General features: G+C 43.7%; 7 protein-coding genes across 10 annotated transcripts in view; 5 read left to right on the top strand and 2 right to left on the bottom strand.

Annotated features, from left to right (window-relative positions):
* Nucleotides 1–47: 47 nt before the first annotated feature.
* On the top strand, nt 48–686 carry RB195_022914 (uncharacterized protein; the record flags this gene model as incomplete). The annotated part of the gene is made up of 1 exon (XM_013444931.2): nt 48–686. One exon carries the CDS (start codon nt 48–50, stop codon nt 684–686), a length of 639 nt encoding a protein of 212 aa, XP_013300385.2.
* A 130-nt stretch (nt 687–816) lies between these two features.
* RB195_022915 (uncharacterized protein) lies at nt 817–1404 on the top strand (the record flags this gene model as incomplete). Its single annotated transcript, XM_064210170.1, has 1 exon — nt 817–1404. One exon carries the CDS (start codon nt 817–819, stop codon nt 1402–1404), a length of 588 nt encoding a protein of 195 aa, XP_064066051.1.
* A 255-nt stretch (nt 1405–1659) lies between these two features.
* RB195_022916 (uncharacterized protein) lies at nt 1660–2640 on the top strand (the record flags this gene model as incomplete). 2 transcript variants are annotated; one of them, XM_064210172.1, is made up of 2 exons in its annotated part: nt 1660–2419; nt 2486–2640. In XM_064210172.1, 2 exons carry the CDS (start codon nt 1660–1662, stop codon nt 2638–2640), a joined length of 915 nt encoding a protein of 304 aa, XP_064066052.1. The 2 variants fall into 2 exon arrangements, with proteins under 2 accessions (XP_064066052.1, XP_064066053.1); XM_064210171.1 differs by lacking the exon at nt 2486–2640 and having other exon boundaries at nt 1660–2484.
* A 338-nt stretch (nt 2641–2978) lies between these two features.
* RB195_022917 (uncharacterized protein) lies at nt 2979–3401 on the top strand (the record flags this gene model as incomplete). The annotated part of the gene is made up of 1 exon (XM_064210173.1): nt 2979–3401. One exon carries the CDS (start codon nt 2979–2981, stop codon nt 3399–3401), a length of 423 nt encoding a protein of 140 aa, XP_064066054.1.
* A 66-nt stretch (nt 3402–3467) lies between these two features.
* On the top strand, nt 3468–3719 carry RB195_022918 (uncharacterized protein; the record flags this gene model as incomplete). Its single annotated transcript, XM_064210174.1, has 1 exon — nt 3468–3719. One exon carries the CDS (start codon nt 3468–3470, stop codon nt 3717–3719), a length of 252 nt encoding a protein of 83 aa, XP_064066055.1.
* A 2439-nt stretch (nt 3720–6158) lies between these two features.
* Nucleotides 6159–21316, bottom strand: part of RB195_022919 (uncharacterized protein) — a gene marked incomplete at both ends in the record, with an annotated part of 40930 nt that continues 25772 nt past the window's right edge. Inside the window, 6 exons of one of the 3 annotated variants that reach the window (XM_064210176.1) lie at nt 6360–6546; nt 14671–14845; nt 15852–15962; nt 19497–19540; nt 19602–19752; nt 20391–20535. In XM_064210176.1, the coding sequence (XP_064066057.1) occupies nt 6360–6546; nt 14671–14845; nt 15852–15962; nt 19497–19540; nt 19602–19752; nt 20391–20535 (813 nt within the window). Of the gene's footprint in view, nt 6315–6359; nt 7051–14670; nt 14846–15851; nt 15963–19496; nt 19541–19601; nt 19753–20390; nt 20536–21316 lie in introns of those variants that run through there. The other 2 variants (XM_013444932.2, XM_064210175.1) reach the window with 2 other exon arrangements.
* RB195_022920 (uncharacterized protein) lies at nt 20649–21188 on the bottom strand (the record flags this gene model as incomplete). The annotated part of the gene is made up of 1 exon (XM_013444933.2): nt 20649–21188. The coding sequence occupies one exon, from the start codon at nt 21186–21188 to the stop codon at nt 20649–20651; it is 540 nt and encodes a 179-aa protein (XP_013300387.2).

Raw genomic sequence — 21316 nt, forward strand, 5'->3', positions numbered from 1 at the left:
CACTGTTTGGGGAAACAGGAATTTGGAAGGAAGTCATAGTTAGGGTAATGTTTTCGAATTGTGTCTATATTATATTGGTAACGAAGGAGTGTTTGAAGCTGAAGTTTGAATGTTCTCCAAATGTAGAAGTGACGCGTTTCGAAAGGAATTTATGGAATATTCCGCCACATTCTATGAAAAAGAAGGAGAAGACGTTGACAGAACGCAGACCAAAAGCGACCTTGTGCCTGCCCAGAGACGAGGTGGATTCAGGGGATGGACTCCCTGTTTCTGCTGAGCCAGGACTGACTCATGACATTCTTGTATCCCGCACGTCGGTCCGGCCAAAAGCCTGCAATAAAGTGACTGGGAGGTGCAAGGGAGGCGGTTTGGAGTCGCCTCCAGCAAATAAGCTCCTCATTTCCACTCCGGGAGAATGGAAGTTCTCCCAAAAACTCACAGGACTAGAGGCTTGCAACCTGCTCATGGGTTTTAAATTTTTTTTTGCATATTACAGTAATAGAAAAGAGTCTCCTGATTCCGGAGGAAAGCCTGGTACGGTAGCGCAAGGAAGGACGGGATTGCAGGAGTCATATAGGCTACCGAAACGGAAAAGGAATAGGATGACGATCTGTACTTATAACACACGTACGCTTGTATCGGAAGCGGCCATCGAAGATCTGATGACGCAAGGAGATCAAGTATGACGTCATCGGACTGACCGAGACGAGACGACGTCACCCTCTCAACGCCGTATATGAAACTGGAGAAGAACTGTTCTTAGGAACATGCGACAGTAGAGGTGTTGGTGGAGTTGGCGTCCTCGTCAACACGAGTATGGCAAAGAACATCGACTCTTTCGAACAACTTACGACCCGGATCGGACATCTGCGGATGAGAAGATGTGGTCCAACACCAGCTTTGACTATCTTCGTCGCTTACGCTCCAACATCAAGCTACGAAGAAGAAGAAGTCGAAGCTTTCTATATGGACCTGGAGAAGTTCTACAGAGAAGATCATGCCTTCTACAAGGTCATAATTGGCGATTTCAACGCCGAAGTTGGCCCAAAAAGAACGCCTGAGGAACTTCACATCGGGACCCACAGCCTACAATGGAATGACCAGAGGGAGAGGCTCTCCGAGTTCATCATGACGACTAAGACCATCCATGGGAACTCACAATTCCAGAAGCCCTCCTCTCTACGCTGGACTTGGGAGTCACCCGGTGGAGGGTACCGTAATGAAAAAGACCACATCATCGTCAATAAAAGGTTCTCCCTGAAGGACGTCGCTGTTGTACCAAAGTTCTATACGGGATCGGACCATCGCCTCCTCCGAGGAAGATTTTCCTTCGCAAGGAGAGCAGAGAAAGTCGCCAAGTTCAGAGAGAGAAATCCCAGGACTATCATCTCTTCGCTACGCTAGCCGGCTTTTGGGAAGATTCCGCAATGGACAATATCGACGAGACGCTTGTCTCTTGAAATTCTTGAGCTGATACGCCAGCGTGCAGCAGCATGAGCCGCACGGAAACAAGAACTCATGTCCGCGCTCGCAAGGCTTTGCAGAGAGGCGATAAAGGAAGACCTTAAAGAGAGAAGAGCAGAAATACTGGCTGAAGCTGCAGAGGCGGGGAAAAGCATCCGCTATGCCCGTCGAGACTAGGCCAGTCGCAAGACGAAGATGACTGCTCTCCGGAACCCGAAGGGAACAACCACTGCATCGAGAAGGGGGATGGAAAAAATTATCTACGACTTCTACTCTGATCTCTTCGACAGCCATGTCCACTTGCCTCCTCACCATCTGAGGGAAGATGGACAAGTCATTCCAGAGGTTCTCCCGTCCGAAATACGACATGCTATTATGTCGGTAAGAAATCGTACGGCACCCTGTCCCGACAGAATAAGACCAGAACATCTGAAGAGCCTTCCGCCAGTACTCATCAACACCCTGGCGAGGCGCTTTACACATTATCTGTCGGAATGCAAGGTTCCTAAACAGTGGAACAGCAAGACCGTGTTGTTGTATAAAAAGGGAGATCCACATGACATCGGCAACTCTCGTCCAATCTGCCTACTGTCCGTCATCTACAAGCTCTTTACAAGAGTGATCCTTAATAGGATTGAAAAAGTCCAGGATGAAGGACAGCCATGGGAGCAAGCAGGGTTTCGAAAAGGATTCAGCACGATTGACCACATTCACACTGTTTCGAAACTCATCGAGGTATCACGAGAGTACAAGATGCCGCTCTGTCTCACCTTCATCGAATTGAAGAAGGCCTTCGACTCAGTTGAGACGGAAGCGGTCGTGGAAGCCTTGGACAACCAAGGCGTCCCCACTCAGTACATAAAGGTACTTCGAGAGTCGTACAGTAACTTCACGACCGGAATTTCGCCATTCTACAAGAACATAATCATTGACGTGAAGAAGGGGTTCCGACAGGGTAATACAATTTCACCCAAAATATTCACAGCCACCCTCGAGAACTCATTGCGAAAGTTGGATTGAGACGACATGGGAGTGAAGGTTGATGTTCGGCCTGACCTCCGAGCTGGAAAAATGAAACGAGCGGCTTGGGGAGCATTCAAGAGCATCGAGGATGTAGTAAAGAAAACCAGGAACACCGTGCTCACCTCTTTAACAACACCGTACTTCCTGCTTTGACCTATGCTTCGGAAACCCGGGCATTTCGCAAGCAGGAAGAAAACGCGGTGAGCGTCACTGAAAGTGCAATTGAGAGAGTGATGCTAGGTGTATCCCTTTTCACGCAAGTGAGGGACGGGATTCGAAGTTCTCTCCTACGTCAACGATCGAAGACTAGAGACGCCGCCGCGTTTCAGCCACCCTTAAGAACGCAATGCGAAAGTTGGAATGGGACTACATGGGAGTGAAGATTGATGGTCGGCACCTACACCATTTGCGCTTTGCTGATACATCGTACTGATAACACCTAGCATCAGCCAAGCGGAACAAATGCTGACCGAATTCGACGAAACATGTGGATGCATCGTTCTTCAGCTGAATCTACAAAAGACGATGTTCTTGCGGAACGGATGAATCTCGGATGCCCCATTCACGCTCAACGGAACGAACATATCCGAATGCACAGCTACGTTTATCTGGGTCGGGAACTGAACATGATGAACGACCTGACCCCCGAGCTGGGCAGAAGGAGACGAGCGGCTTGGGGAGCGTACAAGAGCATCGAGGATGTAGTGAAGAAAACTAGGAACACTCGGCTCCGTGCTCACCTCTTCAACACCACCGTACTTCCTGCTTTAATCTATGCTTCGGAAACCCGGGCATTTCGCAAGCAGGAAGAAAATGCGGTGAGCGTCAATGAACGCGCCATTGAGAGAGTGATGCTGGGAGTATCCCTTTTCACGCAAGTGAAGGACGGGATTCGAAGTTCTCTCCTACGTTAGCGATCGAAGAATAGAGGCGCCGCCGCATTTGCCAAGGAAAGTAAAATAAGGTGGGTCGGACACGTGATGCGCTTCAACGACAACCGTTTGACCAGAGCTGTGAGCGACTGGGTTCCCCGCGATATTAAGCGCACTACAGGAAGACCGCCGACCCGATGGTCAGACTTCTTCACAAAATCCTTCAAAGAAAATTATGATAGTCTTCGTGTCGCACGCGAAAGGAGGAACCACTGGGCTACTCTGGCACGCGATCAGGACAAATGGAAGAATTACTGGCGCCCGCTCGACCAGTTCGAAGATCATCGGGAGTCAAGGTGATTTCGAGGGATCCCTACCATCCTCGTCTTCATCAAACTAACCGCTGCTTTCGACTTTTCAGGTGGAGGTAGTTGTTTTGAAATAGCGCTGGCTTCTTCAAACTTGTATTAATGTGTAAAGAAGCAATTTGTCTGTTCGAACTCTCATGTACACTCAAGGAGCATGTTAGTGGCCACTTCAAACTTGTGTAAATAAACTTGATGAAAAGGAATTGGGAAGAAAAAGCCCTCTTCATCATTCTGTCCGGTGCGAAGTTTATTGGAAGAGAACGCGTACGGGTGCCAAGAAATTACGACTACAACAACTTCCGATTACGCCAACCTATCGTCATCCCTCCAATCGGTTGACCCATCAATTCATTCAATTTTCGTTCTCAGTTTCATTCGACTGGTTCAGCTTAGAGGAGTCCAGTGTTCTTCCATGAACGACTACTAATATCTTGTAGCGCGGGGTTTCGTAAGCAAGCATCACTTCCATTAGTAGTTCAACTAAGCTAAACCATTTTGGGCGTTTAGCCAGGAGTTCGGTTGGGACAGATGTACTCGATGTACTCGGCTACGTCAAATTGTCATCTCTTCCCTCACTTTCAAATGCGCATAGTGGTATTGTTTTCGATAATGAGCAAGAACTGCAGATTGGCCTACCCATTGGTTTACCTCGAAGGATGCAGCGTTTTACCGTCGTGGATTTCAAAAACTTACCAACCGCTGGCAAAAGTAATCAACAAGTAGAATGTTAAACTGATTATTTGTGACTGATTTTGATTGTAAGATACATGATTCTGATTCTTATAGAAGACCGCACAAACTTATTCTTCAACTCAGTAGTCTCTCTCGGTCACACACACACACACACACACACACACACACACACAAAAAAAAAAAAACACACACACACACACACACACACACACACACACACACACACACACACACACACACACACACACACACACACACACACACACACACACACACACACACACACACACACACACACACACACACACACACACACACACACACACACACACACACACACACACACACACACACACACACACACACACACACACACACACACACACACACACACACACACACACACACACACACACACACACACACACACACACACACACACACACACACACACACACACACACACACACACACACACACACACACACACACACACACACACACACACACACACACACACACACACAATCATCATCAGGGTGGGAAGTTCTCCTGGCCCCTCAAACCTAGTTTTCTGGAGTCTGCCACACTTAACGTCAGAGAAATAGCCTGTAGTTTTTCGAACTCAGTAGAATAGTGTCGATGAGGTGATTTCCTTGAAGACAAACGGAGAAGATCAAATTAAGAGAATAGAATAGTGGCTGAAGCAGCAAAGGCTAAGGAAGGCTGCGTATCGAGAAGCGAAATGGAGAAGGTCATCCACGATTTCTACTCTGATCTCCTTCACTGTCACGCTTACCTAAATCTTTGACATCTGAGAAAAGGTTAATTTGCCATCACAGGAGTCCCATTTTCCAGCCCAGACCTGTCGTCATATTTCATAAGATTCGTACGGTGCTCCTCCAGACAGAAACAGATTTGAACACCCGAAGGTATTTTCAGTATCACCAGTCCTCGTCTTTACTTAGGCGACTTTTCTTAAGCTATACTTGTCGTGATGCAAGCCTGCTGGCGAATAAAAAAAACCAACAAGGTTGTTTTGTTGTGCATTTGGGGGGATTCACATGATGTAGAGAATTGTTGGCCACTTTACATTCTGTCTGTCACTTACAAAGTCTTCAAACACATGACCCTTGGGACCCTTGATAGGACTGGAGGAACGTCAGATGAAGGACCTGTTAGCAAACTGAGAAGGATTCAGCGTAACAGACCGCTGTTTCAAACAGAGACCCATTCATTTAAAAGGGAAGTAATCATTAGAGTCGTGAATAACGAAGATGTCCCATTTTGATGCATGAAAATCTTTTTTGTTCTATAACATAACTTCATGACCAAAAACTCACAGATATACCACAAAACCTCCGTTTGTGTGTAGATACTTTTAAGAACAAGACTAACAGGCAAGAGCCCTGGAATGGCGTATATCGGACTGAAGAACAAGTCGTAAGCGTTTCTCTTTCAAAGGAAAAAAATACACAATGATATATGAAGCATTTCCAAGGAACGATATGATATATCGTTCGATAGAGACTTTCTCGCTCTATAAAGCAGCTGTGTACTGATTTTTAACTTCATGGAGTCTTCTTTTTTCACTTCACTTATTGTCAGGTGAAGCATCACGTAAACAAAATAGAGAATTTTCAATAGCTTCAGTCTTTTGCATTTTATCTCGGTGATAAGGCCGCTGAAGCTGGTTATGAAATTAGTTCTGTTCACTACAATGATTTGAAAAAAAAACCTAAATTTCAACAACATTCAACTCCAATTCAATTTGAACACTGCATCTCGTAGAATGAGAAATCATTTGTCGAATGATAAATAACATTTCTAACATGTTTTTGTTCCTCTGTGCATATTTCACTTTGAAGGAAATACTCAGGACTTTTTCCTCAACCTAACACTTAAAAAATAGACAGATATGTTCAATTGCCCACGACAACTAGGGAAAAATCACCTGTACGCCAAAAGTGTTTGCGATGGGACCGAAAAATTGCCGCCCCAGAAGCGATGTGGGACCGGTTTGCTTCTCTCGTTGCTGCACCAATCCGAATGGATAATAAAGTGGCAAAAACGTTGGTTGACGAGTTTTTTCCCGTGTGTCCGTTGCGAAAGGTGATCGAAGGGAGCTGAACAAGTGAGGAATCCTTCGTGTTGTCTTGTCAGATCCTTCAGCGCCATTACTACTGATGTCATGCAGACTTTCAAGTGGTGATTGAGAGTGAGGTTTTGGTGACTGTAGTGCTTGCACGGGTGAGAACTGTGGTCCTCGGAACCTTTGTAGCTGTTGATAATATGACGCAGGCCCAACAGGGGTGGGATTAGATTGATGTGACATCGATTCAGCCATTTTCGAATATGGGACAGAATTCAAGTCTTCGAACAAGAACAGTTGTGGGGGAGGTGGAATTGTGGGAAAAGTGTATGTTAGACTGGCTGGAATAGTAAAAAATGAAACAGTCGTTTTTGGGGTAGTGGTTGCTTCTTTCTGAATCACAGCTGATTTTGATTTTCCATTTGCAATGATTCTTTTTGGATAGCGTTGCCGTCGATTATTTACCATCGTTGGGTAGAAGATTGGCGCTCCGAAGCTTCCTGGGGGATCAGAAAGTTGTTGGATTTTTCCATTTTTTCTGAATAAGAGTATGCTTGCAAATAGTGCATTTTAGGAACTGAACAAAAAATATTATTGCATTTTTGAGGCGGCGCCGAGAGACTCCCAATTAGGAAAACCAATTAGCCTTTAAAAATTTGCACATAGATTGCTATTGCTTGTTAACGTCACTTCTATATAGTTACATTACTGATGAACTGCCGAACACTGTCGAGTGAATTCCAATAAACCGCCCTGTCTAGGCTTCTACGATATCTCTGTGTGCCGTTTGCTTTGCTACAGGAAACACGCTTCAGAGATCGTCCCGTTATCAGTATCAGAAACTACACTATCGATTGCGGTGATGCTAATAGAGGGAAAGTAGGTAGCTGGACGATAGCTGTGAGGAGCGACTATAACAAGTTGGCGGCTCTACGTCGCACACATGCGGTTTTATACGACTGCGGGATCACAGAGTACGTAAACTGTGCATAGTAAGTGCGCATGCACCTACGTAAACCGTTGAGAACAATAACAGGGACGCCTTTGTGATGAACTCATTCGTTAGTGTCTAGAATACCCGGCCAGCAATTCGTCTTTGTCGGAACTGACCCAACTGCGAAGGTGGGACATGAACAACTATCCAATGTGCTAGGAAAATCGTATCATCTAGCGGAAGGCGCGTCCGATAACGGTAACTGACTGGCCGACTTATCTAAACTGACGGACCTCGCAATCGTTTCTACGTTTAAGAAGAATCACCGATGCTACCAGCTCACATGACAAGGGTCAACCCTTTTAACACCTGAAGAGCAGCACAAACGAAAGATCAGAGCTATCAAGCTTCAGCTTGACTACATTCTGACGAGGAACATACTTCAGTCAGCTATTCGGAAATCTAGAGTTGTTTGGAACGTCGCGTTCGACTCTGACCACCGTCCAGTTCTCCTAAGCTTCAAGAGTCGGTTCCACTAGAGAGACCGAGGAGTTCCTCTTTAACCAAAAATCGACGTGGGAACTACAAAAGACGAAGAATACAGAGTGAAATTCCGCCAACGTTTGTCTATTCATGTTGGAGTACTGACCAGGAAGAAACGTAGCAGTGGGGATTTCTTAACAAAATGAATCCAGGGCGTTGCAGAGGAAACGTTTAATGCCGCAGAAGGAGTTTGCCTTTGCATCTGCGAGAAAAATTCACATGTAATTCTGCATGCGCCTCCCGCAGCACTAACGATTTCAGCCTGGAAAAGAATCTGAGAAGGAAGTTGCGTCGCCAGCTGCAAAAAGACCGAAACGCGAAAGCAGATAGAGGTCAAGAGCGAAGGAGTTTGAAAATGCGTGGGAGGACAAGAACCCGTGGAAAATCTACGCCTTGCAGAAACAGTATAGCGACAAGTGGAAGAGATGTTTTCCACTGCTCAACACTGCCACTGGAGTGGCTGTCGGTGAGGTAACCCTTCAATTTGGAGGAATCACTTCAAAACCTTCTTGAACAGGCAAACGCCATGCAGTTAAATGAGGAATCACCGACAGAGTCGGACATTCTGGTCTACATCCAGAAAATGAAAACTGGAAAATCTAGTAGAAGTGGAAAAGTCAGAATTAGCGCAAAAAGCTGAAATATCCTCCTTTTGAGGTTCGTGAAATGACAAGGATCATCCACGTGATCAGAGTGGTCGAAATCTGGCAGCGGTATTTGAAGCAAATGCAATTAGCCTTTCTATACCTTGAAGTCGGTTTTGAGTCTCCTCATCGATGTTGTTTTATCAACGCGCTCCTCACCGATGTAAAACGAGGAAAGTTCGTTCGTTCCATGACACGAATCAAAGAACAACTGCAACGCTAGCTGAATGTACAACACCGTTTGAGGAGTTAACTGGAGAATGACCACTTCAGTCCATTTCCTTCGCGTGATGACTCGTTTATGCTTTTCTATTAGAAAACTTGGTTGGTCGATATTTTTTCAGAACTTCCGCTCGTGGGTGTGGTGCGGTCAGTAAAAGATCTGTTGTAGCCACACGGTTGATAGTTCGAAGTGCCCTAGTGCCAATCAAGCCTCCCATCCCTCCGGAGTAGATAAATTGGTAATCCATCAAACGCACTTGTTCGTTTGATGGACCACTTGAACCGTTTTCCTAAAAGGGTGCCTTATCACAGTTTTCGGCCCATAAGTTTGAGTCAGTGTAACTTCGTTGTCATTTTGTCGTGAAAGGTACATATGTCATATGGGACTATGCTCTTTCGAAGATGTTTTCGATATTTCGTTGAAGGCGTCTTCAAACCTGTTCAGTTTTCAGGTATCGATTTTTGCTTTCACAATCGACTTCTTTACAATCGGATGATTGGTTTGATGTGGTTGCACATCTTTAAAAGATACCTGCTAAGCGCTTCTTTCTAAATAAGCTGCAATGTGATCACGATTAGTGATAGGTAGATCTTCTAAATGTGAAAGACTGGTTTTGGCTGATAATGAGTATCAAGAAAATCAATCAAAAGCTAGATACTCAATATGAAAGATTCAAGAACAGTCGGAAATGAGCACTACTAAAAGATGTACCACCAAACTGCTTCCGACTGGTAAAGCAACTTCTTTCGTTGAGAGAAAAAATCGTTTCACAATCTTCTTTACAGTCGCTTGACTGGTTTGATGTGCTTGCATATCTTTAAAACATACTTGCTAAGCACCTCTTTTTAAATAAGCTGCAGTGTGATGGTGATTAGGCAGACCATTCTCTTCGCTGTCGAGAATACCAAATAATTCCGAATTTCATAAACACCAAGCGACTACACTAGATAAGTGGTGTCTCCAAGGGAAGCGGATGAAACAAATCGAACAACGACTTTTGCGTATGGGACTGAAAACAGGACAGAATTAAATGTTCTCATTGCTAAAAAAGTGTATGCAGAAAGAAGAATGTTGAAGAAAAAAAGTGGGTGAGCCAAAGTGCACTTATGATTGTATCCGCTGTAGTGCTAAATCTACACTGTTCAGACATTTGGAACACAATCAGCAACACCAGAAAGTAAGTAAACCTGTTAGCACAACCTATATGTTCAGATTATGCTTCAGACGGCATCAATGCTATCAGCCACAGTGTACGAGGTTCATTTCGTGTTTCTGTGAGTGGCGATGAACTCATCTCAGCTGATGCGCTTTTTGTTTTGGGTCTCGCCCTAGTTTCTCGCCTGTTCAATCAATAAGTCGTGCAAGATCGTGGGCGGAATCCAGTTGGTTCGTGATAGGCTGCGACTGTGTCAAAAAAGAGGAGGTAATAGAGAGAAACAAAAGCGCTAGAACAGACAATACCCAGGATCCTTACCTTTCCCACGTACGATGTATAAACCACCAGATCCCAACCCCACTGTAGATAACAAGTTCACAGTTTTTGCAACAGGTGTATATTCCGTCTCCGCCAACAAATTTAGAAAGCAATGTTGTCGTCTGAATAGGGATGAAACAGCGGGAACAACAGGGCAACTAAAGAACGTCATTACAAGTCTCAAGGTTGAATTACCGGTATGTCCGGCCCTAAACATTTTGACAAGAACTCAAACTCTCTGAAAATAGTCTCGCCTTGAATAATCCACGTGACTTTAAAGTGAAACCTACTATAAATGGTATTGGGAACCCCATGGATAGGATTTCCTGGCTGCTAAACATAGCTCTAAGCCAGCTACTCAGATATGTCCTTCCCCACCAGTAGTTCGAACAGGTTCCCCAAACATTTTCGCAGTAAGAAGTTCGAAACCGATGGTGTCATAGAATCCTTTAACGTTACGTCGCACTATACGAACGTTTCAAACGATTTCGCAATGCAAGCTGTTTACGAACTGCTCACGCGGCGCCAGGTTTCATTAATCTTATGCGGCCTTATACGGATTGAGCAATATGCAGATCATGATGCTGATGAGCGATGGCCGGGACAGTATTGCCTAGGCTATGAGACGAAGGCTGACACCTATTCTCGTCATTGTCTTTATGCCAAAAATCAAAAAGCCTATATTGGATCGCAAACTACTGCTGTAATGTTGTTATGTAGATGATTGTTGTGTCGTTTGCCTAACAGAGGCAGAATTGGACGAATGCTTCAATCTTCTCAACCAGCAGTGTCCGTGCATTAAGTTCTTGCATTCGCTTTCTCGAATGTACACATCTATCTGCTGAATGGGATATCGAAGACCAAGTGGTATCGAGAACTCAGTAGCAAAAACATTTTAGCTCATTATCTTTCAGCGCAACCCAGCAAGATGAGAAACTCCATTATAGGTAACATATATAGGATGGCAACAAGGATTGCATCGAGCAGCCAGGAACAAGCATGGTCCGTAAACATGGTGATATTTCCAATGAGTAGCTGACTTGAGATTGTGCCACTCAAGAGACTCGACTTTTCTCCCGAAGGCCCAACGTTGGGGACGGCCGAGAAAAGATTCTGTTCTGTCTACCTTACATATCTGATGGTATGAGCAGAGCGGTACAAAGCTGTTTACTCAAACCGGGTCTACAGAATGGCGTAAGAGTTGTGGAGGTGTCACCGGGGAAAGTGTCAGTACGTAATCGTGCGTATGACCGACTCTGCACAACTCCCAGCTGCGTGGTTCGCCCGGATGAGAGGCTGATTGCATTGGTGTCAGGTGGTGTATTATATCACATGCAGGTCGTATGGTGACGATTATATAGGAGAGACGGAACGCCCACTCTGTGTTCGGGTCAAAGTGCACTTAGATGGACTCGCAAAATTTAAATTCTCTACCCCACACAGAGCCAACAATAGAATATGTCATCGAAACTACGAAATAGAGGTAGAAGTTGCGATACTTTCCTCCGAGTCCGAGATCATAGCGCGCAAAATGCTAAAGGCACTTTGGATAACTGCCAAAAGTCCAAAAATGAACAGAAATGAAATGTGAATGCATTGGGATCATATACGAACTAGTTTTACATCAAACTCTGTGCGGGTTTTGATCTACGGTGCGGGCCGTGAGGTACGTACAGAAAATCCCTTGTGATTCAAAGCTGTGGTACTTGGTGCTCTGTTGCGTTACCAAATCTAGTAAATGAGGTAAGCACTGGCCGATGTGTTGCTGTTCGAGTTTAACTACCGTTGTAATAATTCCTGTAGGTAAAAAGGCGGTTGAGAGAGTAGATCACTGATGGCTTCGATTTTTCCAGGGACTGAAGAAGACGATAACGCCCGAAACGCTAACTGTTAATAAAGATCGATACCAATCTTTGCTACAACTCAGGCAAATCACTCAAAAGCTACGTGTTCAACAATGCCAACATTCAAGGACAATCGAACATGAGCATCAGTAATAAGTAGTCTACGCATGTCATCGATCAGCCAAAAACTTCGAAGAATTCCTGTTTAGTCCAAGTACTAATCTGCCATCTTCAACCGCTACATGTTTGTTTTGAGGCATTCAATTATCGAGCTCTTCAAGAAATTCTCAAAGCTTTCTATCCGCTTATCTTTGATATGTGTATCTGTCCATACATAATTTTGGAGAATTATTTGTGGAAATCGCTACTAAGGAAGTGCCCATCAAGGGGATGTGCAAAAGGCAAAAGCGTAGAGAGCAGCCTGAAGAAAAATTTGTCTTAACAAGTATACACGTGTCAGATGCATTAGGGAGCACATTCATTCGAGAACGGGCTGAAGTGGTTTTTTGTCACCTTTGCATCACGTTTGCAAAATTTTGGTAGTTGCAAAAAGCAGGGACGATTGACTTGGAGTAATTCTCCAGTTGGTCTGTTCATTGGAAAATGTTGTCTTCTCCCAAATTTTTCTTCTTGAGCTCATTATAAACTGAACAGGTAGTTTACAGAATTAGAATCTGAATATAGCGTATGTCGACATCAAATAGAATCACTCTTAATTGACAACATTAAAAGATGAAAAGGATAAAGTGCATGGAGTTGATCAGTTCCTATATTGTTTATTTCTCCTACGGTAGTGCCTAATAAAAAGGATAAAATCACTGGTGTATCAAATCACCGACGGGGAAGCGTTTTTATTGCAATTCGTAGTCGTTGAGGTTTTTGGAACGCATTTTGGCTTAAGCAATGATTCACGGGGCCCAGTCGATAATCAAGTCAGTGTTTTTATCCTCCTAGGAACGTCTGGTACCATTTTATCGAACCCGGAGGGATGAAAGGCTTGGTTTACACTAGGGCGGATTCGAACCTCGACCGATGTAGACACGGCGAACCTCCTGCCGACTGCGCTACACCGTACCTGCACCGCTACCCAGAGACCATTTTGAAATAAAAGAACGACATCATCACACAGGATGATTATGAAATTAGTGGCTAGTCCCTTTGATTACCGCGCAAACTTCCAACAAAATTCGCTGCTTTGGGAATGCGGAAACTACTGGCACGCTGAAAAACAGCAGTGTCGCACTTGAGCGAATAAATCTAGTGGGAGCTCTGAAGCATGTTGTTTCGAAGATGATATAAAGGATCAGTCACATTAAACAGTCTGATCTTCATCTTCACTTGAGTTTTGACCACCTCAGACAGTACCTTCACCCCTGCGGAGAGGATTGTAGGCATCATCTTCGTGCTTCCAATAGAGGTCAGGTAGCAGGGGCTCTGTTGGAGTTTCGCTCGGCAATAGTAGTAGTGATCATCCCCAATAAAAATGGTTTGTTATAGGGCACAAGTGTCTGTACAAGTGAGGTTGCCAAAGTAAGTTGAGGTATCCAAAATCCATTGTAGAGTCGCTGATGGAATACTATGGGAATTTATAAATGATGGTTTGAACTCTGGCACAGAGAAGAGAACCCACAGCGACAACATGTTGTCGGGTGCAATGCTTGAAGGTCTCCAAAAAGAGAAAAATCCTGAAAAAGAATCGAACGTACGATCCCTTATCGAAACGAAAGTCGAATTTTGGAAGAACAATAGCATCAGCTAGAGAAAAATGTTCATTGCAAGTACATGTACTGTACTGATTTCTTGCTCAACGTTGTCATCAAGAAGCATGTTGAGCATGAATCGGTACGAATTCTGCGAAAGCATGACCGACACAATGATTTACGCGCTTTGCAATATGAAGGAAATTTCCGCAAACGCAGGCTGTTCGTAAGTTGCCAAGATATTTGCAAAAGATTCTATTGCTGTTGCATGAGTCATCTTGTGGTTTTGTTTGCCAGCAATTATTCTCAGACGTTTTTCCACACATGTCGCACAGATGGCTATCAGTGCTCTTGATATCTCAGGTCCCTGTTTCACCTAATTTTTCTTTCTAAGTAAGCTTTGTTAGGAACCAGAAATAATTACTCACAATTAAAGGTAAACTAAGTTATCACAGAACACTATTTTCTCCTAGAATGAGAATCTGTTTCCATAACGCAAGCCTAAGATCAAAACTTTATCCACACCTAAAAACAGCACTCAAAGACCCTATATTCTTCAGTAATGCCTTTAAAAACCCATGTGCAAATTTTCAGAGAGAATACAATCTAAGATTTTCTTAGGAATAAAATCGCTAGAACCGATAGTGATGTACAAGGAAGACGATAGAATTGTTATAACGTCACTCCCTTCGATAAATCTCATGTGTAAAACTTCTGAGAACCGCAGTCTTTAGAGTTTATGGTTATTGCTGGCGGCACTGAGGTATAGTTTTTTCAATGATAGCAAAAAAGAAACCTTAGATCTTGTCTTGTTGTCCTTTCGTATTTCCGAGTTTTTCCTTTGTCGTTTACCTCGAGTTGCGTTATTTTCTCCTTGTCCATGTGGGCGTGTCCCATATGGCCCAGAACTACAGATCCATTGTTGGCATTCTCCAGAATTTGCAGCAACTCCATTTCGGCTCCATTGTCTACTAAAAAACGACAGCGCCGATCTTACATGATGAACTCATAAAAACAACTCAGCAAAATTGTTGTGTTGAAACTCGGGCAAAAGGGAACATGGCAAAGAGCAATTTTTTTTGTTCTAAGAAACGTCAAAAAAGTACGTGGTTGAGCTGTCCTTCTGGTTCCTAAACCACATTCTTGAATTCAGGAGAAATTATTCGTTTTTTTTATTACAATAGTTCAGCAAGTACGATCTTCGACGGAGCCAAAAATTTGGCAAAACAAGAAGGCCCTAACTACCCCGAACGAAATTCCAAATCTTCAGCTTCTTCCTATTTATCTTCTGAAAAAATGGAAAGTCTTCGAACAGCTAAAATATGTAAGGATGCTCACAGAGAAAGTCTTCCTCTGCAATATAGTCATAAGCGATTCACTCTTCATCAGGTCAAGTACGTTGCTAGATTGTTTAAAATCACACACTTCTCACACTTGGAAAAATCGGAATTTTAGCAATTTCCCATGACATATCGTTTTGCAAGACCGGGATTGCCTCTCTTCATCCATACCGATAGAGCGGGTGCAGCGTAGTCGGTAAGAGGATCTACTGTGAAAAAACGATCGATTGATAGTTTGAAACCGCCGTGGTGTCGACCAAGGCTTTCATCCCTCTGGGGTTGGCACATTGACACCAGATTTGACTGGGAAGATAAAAACTCTGACTCGATACTTCGGCTAGCTCCCGCAAGTCATTGTATAGATCAAAAACGCGTTCATAAAAACCTCAAACGATTCTGAATTGAAGTAAACGCATTGGCGCACCGTAGCGGATTGATTAACGCCAGCCACCTCCATTAACCGGAACAATGCCGCGCCACATTTCACAAGATCTTCTTTTCTTTGACTACTCAGTTCAGAGACTGCATTGATTGACCTGTAGGATTTCAACATTGTAACTTCTATATCTGTGCCGCCAGATCGTTCGGACTCGCTTCGTATGGTTTACTCTATCAACAGTAGAAGAGCATATCCAACCCTTGGTTATATGCTGAACGGAATCGTCGGTAGATGAGGCGTCCACGACGAACGTATCCAGTTTTTTGTGATCGTCGTAGTAATTCACTTCCACAGTGTTCCTCTGTTTCACTGTCGAAAAAGCCGTGATAAAGGATTTATGTGAGAAATATATCCCCTGAAAAGTGCTACAGAGCAACACATCATATATCCATATCCAACAAGTTATATAAGGAACTGCACATTAGCATGAAAGGAGGTAATTTTTGAGTACCTGGAAGTCCATGAAATACCAAAGTGTACTGCTGATAACCAAATTGTGATTTAGTTTTCATAGGAGATGCCCGATTTTGCACTCTTCTTGCTAATGATGTCAACACTACATTTAAAGAACATTCAAACAGACTTGATTTTACACTGATGCTCCTTCGACACCGCTATAACACCGAGACTCTTTTCGTCTTCTTTCCCAATAGTTAACATAGAATGATGTCCAATTACGAAATAAGGTGAACGTCAATTTACTTGAGGAGGGAAGATTCTATCGTCAAACCAAGTAAACAGCTGCATACTATCGAAGTGGGTGCCTGGACATGTACCTATAATATAATAATTTCTGATGGAAGAGGCAAACACGAGAGTAACGTACAGCAAAGGGACATACGAAGGATTACATTTGAGTGAAAAGCTAGGCAGGCAACCTGTATCACCCCATCTATCTACTTTGTGGCGCACCAATTCGACACCGTGAGACACATATCACTGCGTTCTGGTGCCAACACCACTGAGTAACACTGTTGGATCTACTCATCCCTTGCTACTGCCTCTTGGTGCCGACATGAATAAATGTTGCCGTGAAACCCATCCCATCCCAACTCACTACGTCGCTGGCGCATCGAACCAATGCTGTGGGACCCTTTTCACAGCCTTCTGGATTAAAGACAACTAATTAACGCTCTAAAACCGTTCTCACTTCAGCTCACCTGACTCTGACGTCTACACGCCTAACATGTGAGGTTAGTGGGACCCGTTCCACCTATCTCACTACTTTCTGACCAAAGTACGCTATATTCAGGAGCTTACCTTAGACGCGGGAAAAAGTAGTATTTGATGAGAAAACGTGTGAAACGTTATGCTCAGCAGTTTTTAGAATAAAAGCCCTTATTTCTTTCAAACCATTCTTTCAGTTCATTCAAAACATTGAATTAATTCTTTCTTTCTGTGGTAGAAATTGCTAGGATGAACTCTTCCTAGTACATAGCTGAAATTAACCTCTCCTTTCACGCCTTCATGTACGCTCACGTATCTGCTTACCTGCAACGAGGAAGCCCCAGGTTCAGTTCCCGCCAATGCAACATTGCTCTCCTTTATGACGTAATTTCGAGACACACAGACAAACACACGTATATAAAGACATACATATATAAGTATATATGTATTAGTCCCAGTTCCGGCTGAAGGCGGACTGTCGGATACTTTGTTTGCTTGTTTTTGTTTAGCATGAAGAGCAAAAAGTTTAAAGTGTGGGTCACATTCAGTTAATTTCTGACACGGAAGCAATAGTAATGTTGTCATAACCAATATTTCGCTATCAGGAGTGCTTGTACCGATAAAGCTTCGCGGTGTTCTTGCTTTAAAAAACCAGCATTTGAAGAAAGCACCGTAATCTGAAACCTCTCGTAGAAATGTTGTGCGTCTGTTTCTTTCCAAATTGGGTTAACATAGTCTGGATGGCAATAACATGGTCTGGATGGCAATATATGTTCTTCGACTCAACTAGATTTGCTGAATCGAATGATGGGGCAAAGAAAGGCAGAATAGTCACTCCCTCACGATATAAAGTAACTGACCGGGGGTTTAAGTTAATGACGTATAGTGTGATTCTATTATGATGTGATTTGAAGCAACTGAGGTCGCTGTCCTGAAACCTAAACACTGGACTTAGGGAATCCATCACGTGTGGGCAGGAGCTATTTTGGTGGATGAAGGGATTACTAGGCCTAAGCCTCATTCCAATCCCCAATGTTGTCTTATTCACATACACCAGTGGTGCACCAAAAGAAAAAGAAAGCAAAACACATTTGTCTAAGTCAGAGCATTTCAAAAAAGAAAAATCGACAACGTTATTGTCAGCGGAATCTGGAACAGTCTTTTACGTGGCGGATAACATGTCAAACATGTCGTTCTCCTACCACAGAATGTGAAGAATCCTGTTATCATATCCACTCCCCATTAATAGGGTCTAGACGATCAATTAAGCCAAGGTGGAAGCGACACGTTGGGATACAAAGCGAATCTGACGGGGGACCTTGAACAAGAGGGTTCGCCAACTTTCGTGGTCCTCAAACAACTAAACACTACAGTCTAGACAACACCAAACCAGCTAGAAAATGCAGGAGTCAAGACGCGGGAGGAGGTTAATCAGAGATAGGGAGAGAGGAGGTAGCACGACTGAGCAAATTAAAAAGGTGCAACCGCAAAATATTGGTGTCCTTGTTAGTGAATGAGCGTGAGAGACTTAGGCTTTACAGGTCGGAAGAAGGTGAGGAGTGGCCATAATATACTGAAGAAAATTAGTATAGGAGAGAGACTGAATAAAAGAGAAATGTGAAAAACAACTGAGAGGTATCATTGGTGGCAATCTATGACAGTCCATATGCTGTGCAGATTGCATCAGACATCTGAAAGTTGCGTAATAGAATCAGAGAACATACACCTTGGATATCAGTATTCAAACACCCGCGTGAATCAGTTTTCTTCAGACTCATCTCGAATATTTTGTGTTCAGCTCTAAAAACATAACGAGGCACCAACCAACTTTCTGAAGTTGTTGAACATTAGAGCACAGTTTCTACGTTGAATTTTTGCGTAATGTAAGTTGAAACCACCCGTTTTTTCGTTAGTAGGGCCGAAGTACCAGCATTTGCTGGGCGTTAACTTGGCTTCGTTTCTTAGGACTCAAAAACCGAAGATCAAGTCGGCGTGCATACGTCTCTTTTTCAAGTTGTTCATACTTATTTTTTTGGGACGATCATTGCAGCTAGCGACCGTCAGGTCTGCTGACGTTCTTCTGAACAGCATACGAGTAAAAGTCTTCCGCTCATTTTCGAGCTTTTCTATGTGTTTCGTTGAAGAACTCCAAATATGAGAACTATATTCAAGATGAAGTAAGATGAACGATTTGTATAAACGAGTGAGAATAGTGGGGTGGGAGATACGGAATAGACGAAAAAGAGAAGAGAATGCTTTTCGTACAATATGTTCTGAGAAATTGAGATTATCACTGACAAAAATTCCTAAGTCTCTTACAGATCTAAAAAGTTAAAGAGCTCCTCCATCCATACTATAATCAGCCACATGCCCCTTACCTACGTGCGTAACCAGAGACTTGTCGTAGTCGTATCCCGTCTTGAAGCCCAGTCAAACATCCTAGCTAGTAATCTCTGAAGTGCAGAATGTACTTCTTGGCGATTCTCCCATTTCTTTATGCATGAATGTCATAGATCTGTCAATGTCAGCAGCGTACATTTGGACCTTCACATGCGAAGAAATTATAAGCACATTTGGTAGGTCGATTGTGTAGATAAGAAACAGAAGAGGAGACAGAGCTCCATCTTGTGCAACCCCACTTGTGCAAGGGAACTTGGCTGAATATTTGTAGCCCACATTGACCGTCATACTTCTCAGGTTCAGATAAGAAATCATCCAGTCTAAAATATGGCCCCGTATTCCAAGGTGCTGGAGTTTTACATCTAGTTCTGAGTGACATACTTTATCAACGAAACAATGGTCTCATCTCTTTCTTGTTGTGTCAGTTCCACAAGATTCGCCCGAAGCAAAGCAGAATTTCGAATCACTCCAAAAGCAGCGTTGATGACTGGGGCACGAATTGTTGTCAAAAGTTTCAGTAGCACTGGAACTTCTACAGAGACGAAGGTCTTTTGAGCCTACTCAGCAAATGAATGTCTTGCAGTGCAATGGCGAAGAGCACACAAAGCAGGCTCTGTAGCTTCGTTAACCTCCGGAAAACGGTTATTGCCTCTACTAACGATTGCACTCTGTGATTAGTACATGGCGTTTCTTTGTTTCGTACGTTATTACATGTGAGATTGCCAAGTATATCGCAAGCACAAGATGTTTGGGCAGTATCCGCTACCGAACACTTTCCAACAAACGTATGACCAAAGGCGCTGAATTGTCTTCATTAGTTGCTGCATCTGAAAGGTTCCACATTGCAACTAGTGTCCCAAGAGTACACGGTCATCGTTTGCCGCAAATAACTCTCTATACAAAACTGGCAGCCACCCTAGTGAAATTAGAGCTGCCTTGTTCTGTTGACAAACAGATAAGGATCTTATGCATCAAATAACGGTATACATAAGTTTCGGATACTGTGTGTAATTGTTCAGTGTGAGGACCAGCGTTTGAAGCCCACCCAAGAAAGGAACACGATTTTCGATTGTGGATCATCTAATAGAAGAAAGTAGAGACTGTCCGCCACCAGTGCTAAAAACTTGCAATTGCTCCTGAGAAAAAGAGGTGCTAATGCTTCAAAAGCACCAAGTAGGCGTGCCTGCGCCTTCACGGTATCCACATGCATAGGAAGATTACGAAGAGTAGTAACTGCATATTTCACTACTGTTTCGAAAGGACAGTAAAGCATAGGAATTAGTTCCGCTAGGCCAGCTGAACGAAATACTTGCATCCTTCCCTAAGGGTATTCAGAAATATGACTTAGTGTCCCGGCATTGATATTGTCGCCTTTGCTAGCCTTAACTAGAGCATCGACCAATCTCGGGTACTGGAACTCTAGTACTTCTAGTACTGGTGACTGCTGTCCTCTTTGGAAAGAAGGTAAACCCTTTCCACAGCTCGTGCAACAACAGTCTCATCGCGATCGGACATAAGATCAATAAAGTGTGGAACAGGCAGAGTACTGATGTTGGTAGTACCTTCAAAATAAAGCAGATCTAATACTGCTGTATTCAATTCGCGAGCAGGAGCAGACATCAGTTCTATTGTAGTGCTTCTGAGAGGAACATCAGATGAAGGCCCAGCTTCGTTATCAGGAAACATTGCAGCACGAATACGTGACGAACGAGTTTCGGTATGCATCGATTCTGCTTCCCGATAAACACGATATATACCCACCGAAGCGCCTCGAGAGAAACTGCGTACGCAATTGCGTACGCAGCTTCTCTCGAGGCGCTTCGGTGGAGCGTAGTGGCTAGGAGCGTGGTGAAATCCTTGCTGGCAGCACCCGTCGCTGTAGTTTGCGACGGTCCCATCTTGGTTCCCAATGCTGCCTCCACCGCGCCATTTCGAGCGCGTACGCAAATGCACCTCAACTACACTCATGTTTCATGTCGTATTGACCCGACTCTAGATCCTTGATATAGTTGGAACCATTTACTGCACTGATCTCCACTGATTGGATTTGGTTCGCTACAAGAACATCTCCTCGCATCTGAAACTTGGATAATTAA

The sequence above is a fragment of the Necator americanus genome, chromosome X (genome assembly GCF_031761385.1).
Source record: "Necator americanus strain Aroian chromosome X, whole genome shotgun sequence".
Lineage (NCBI taxonomy): Eukaryota > Metazoa > Nematoda > Chromadorea > Rhabditida > Ancylostomatidae > Necator > Necator americanus.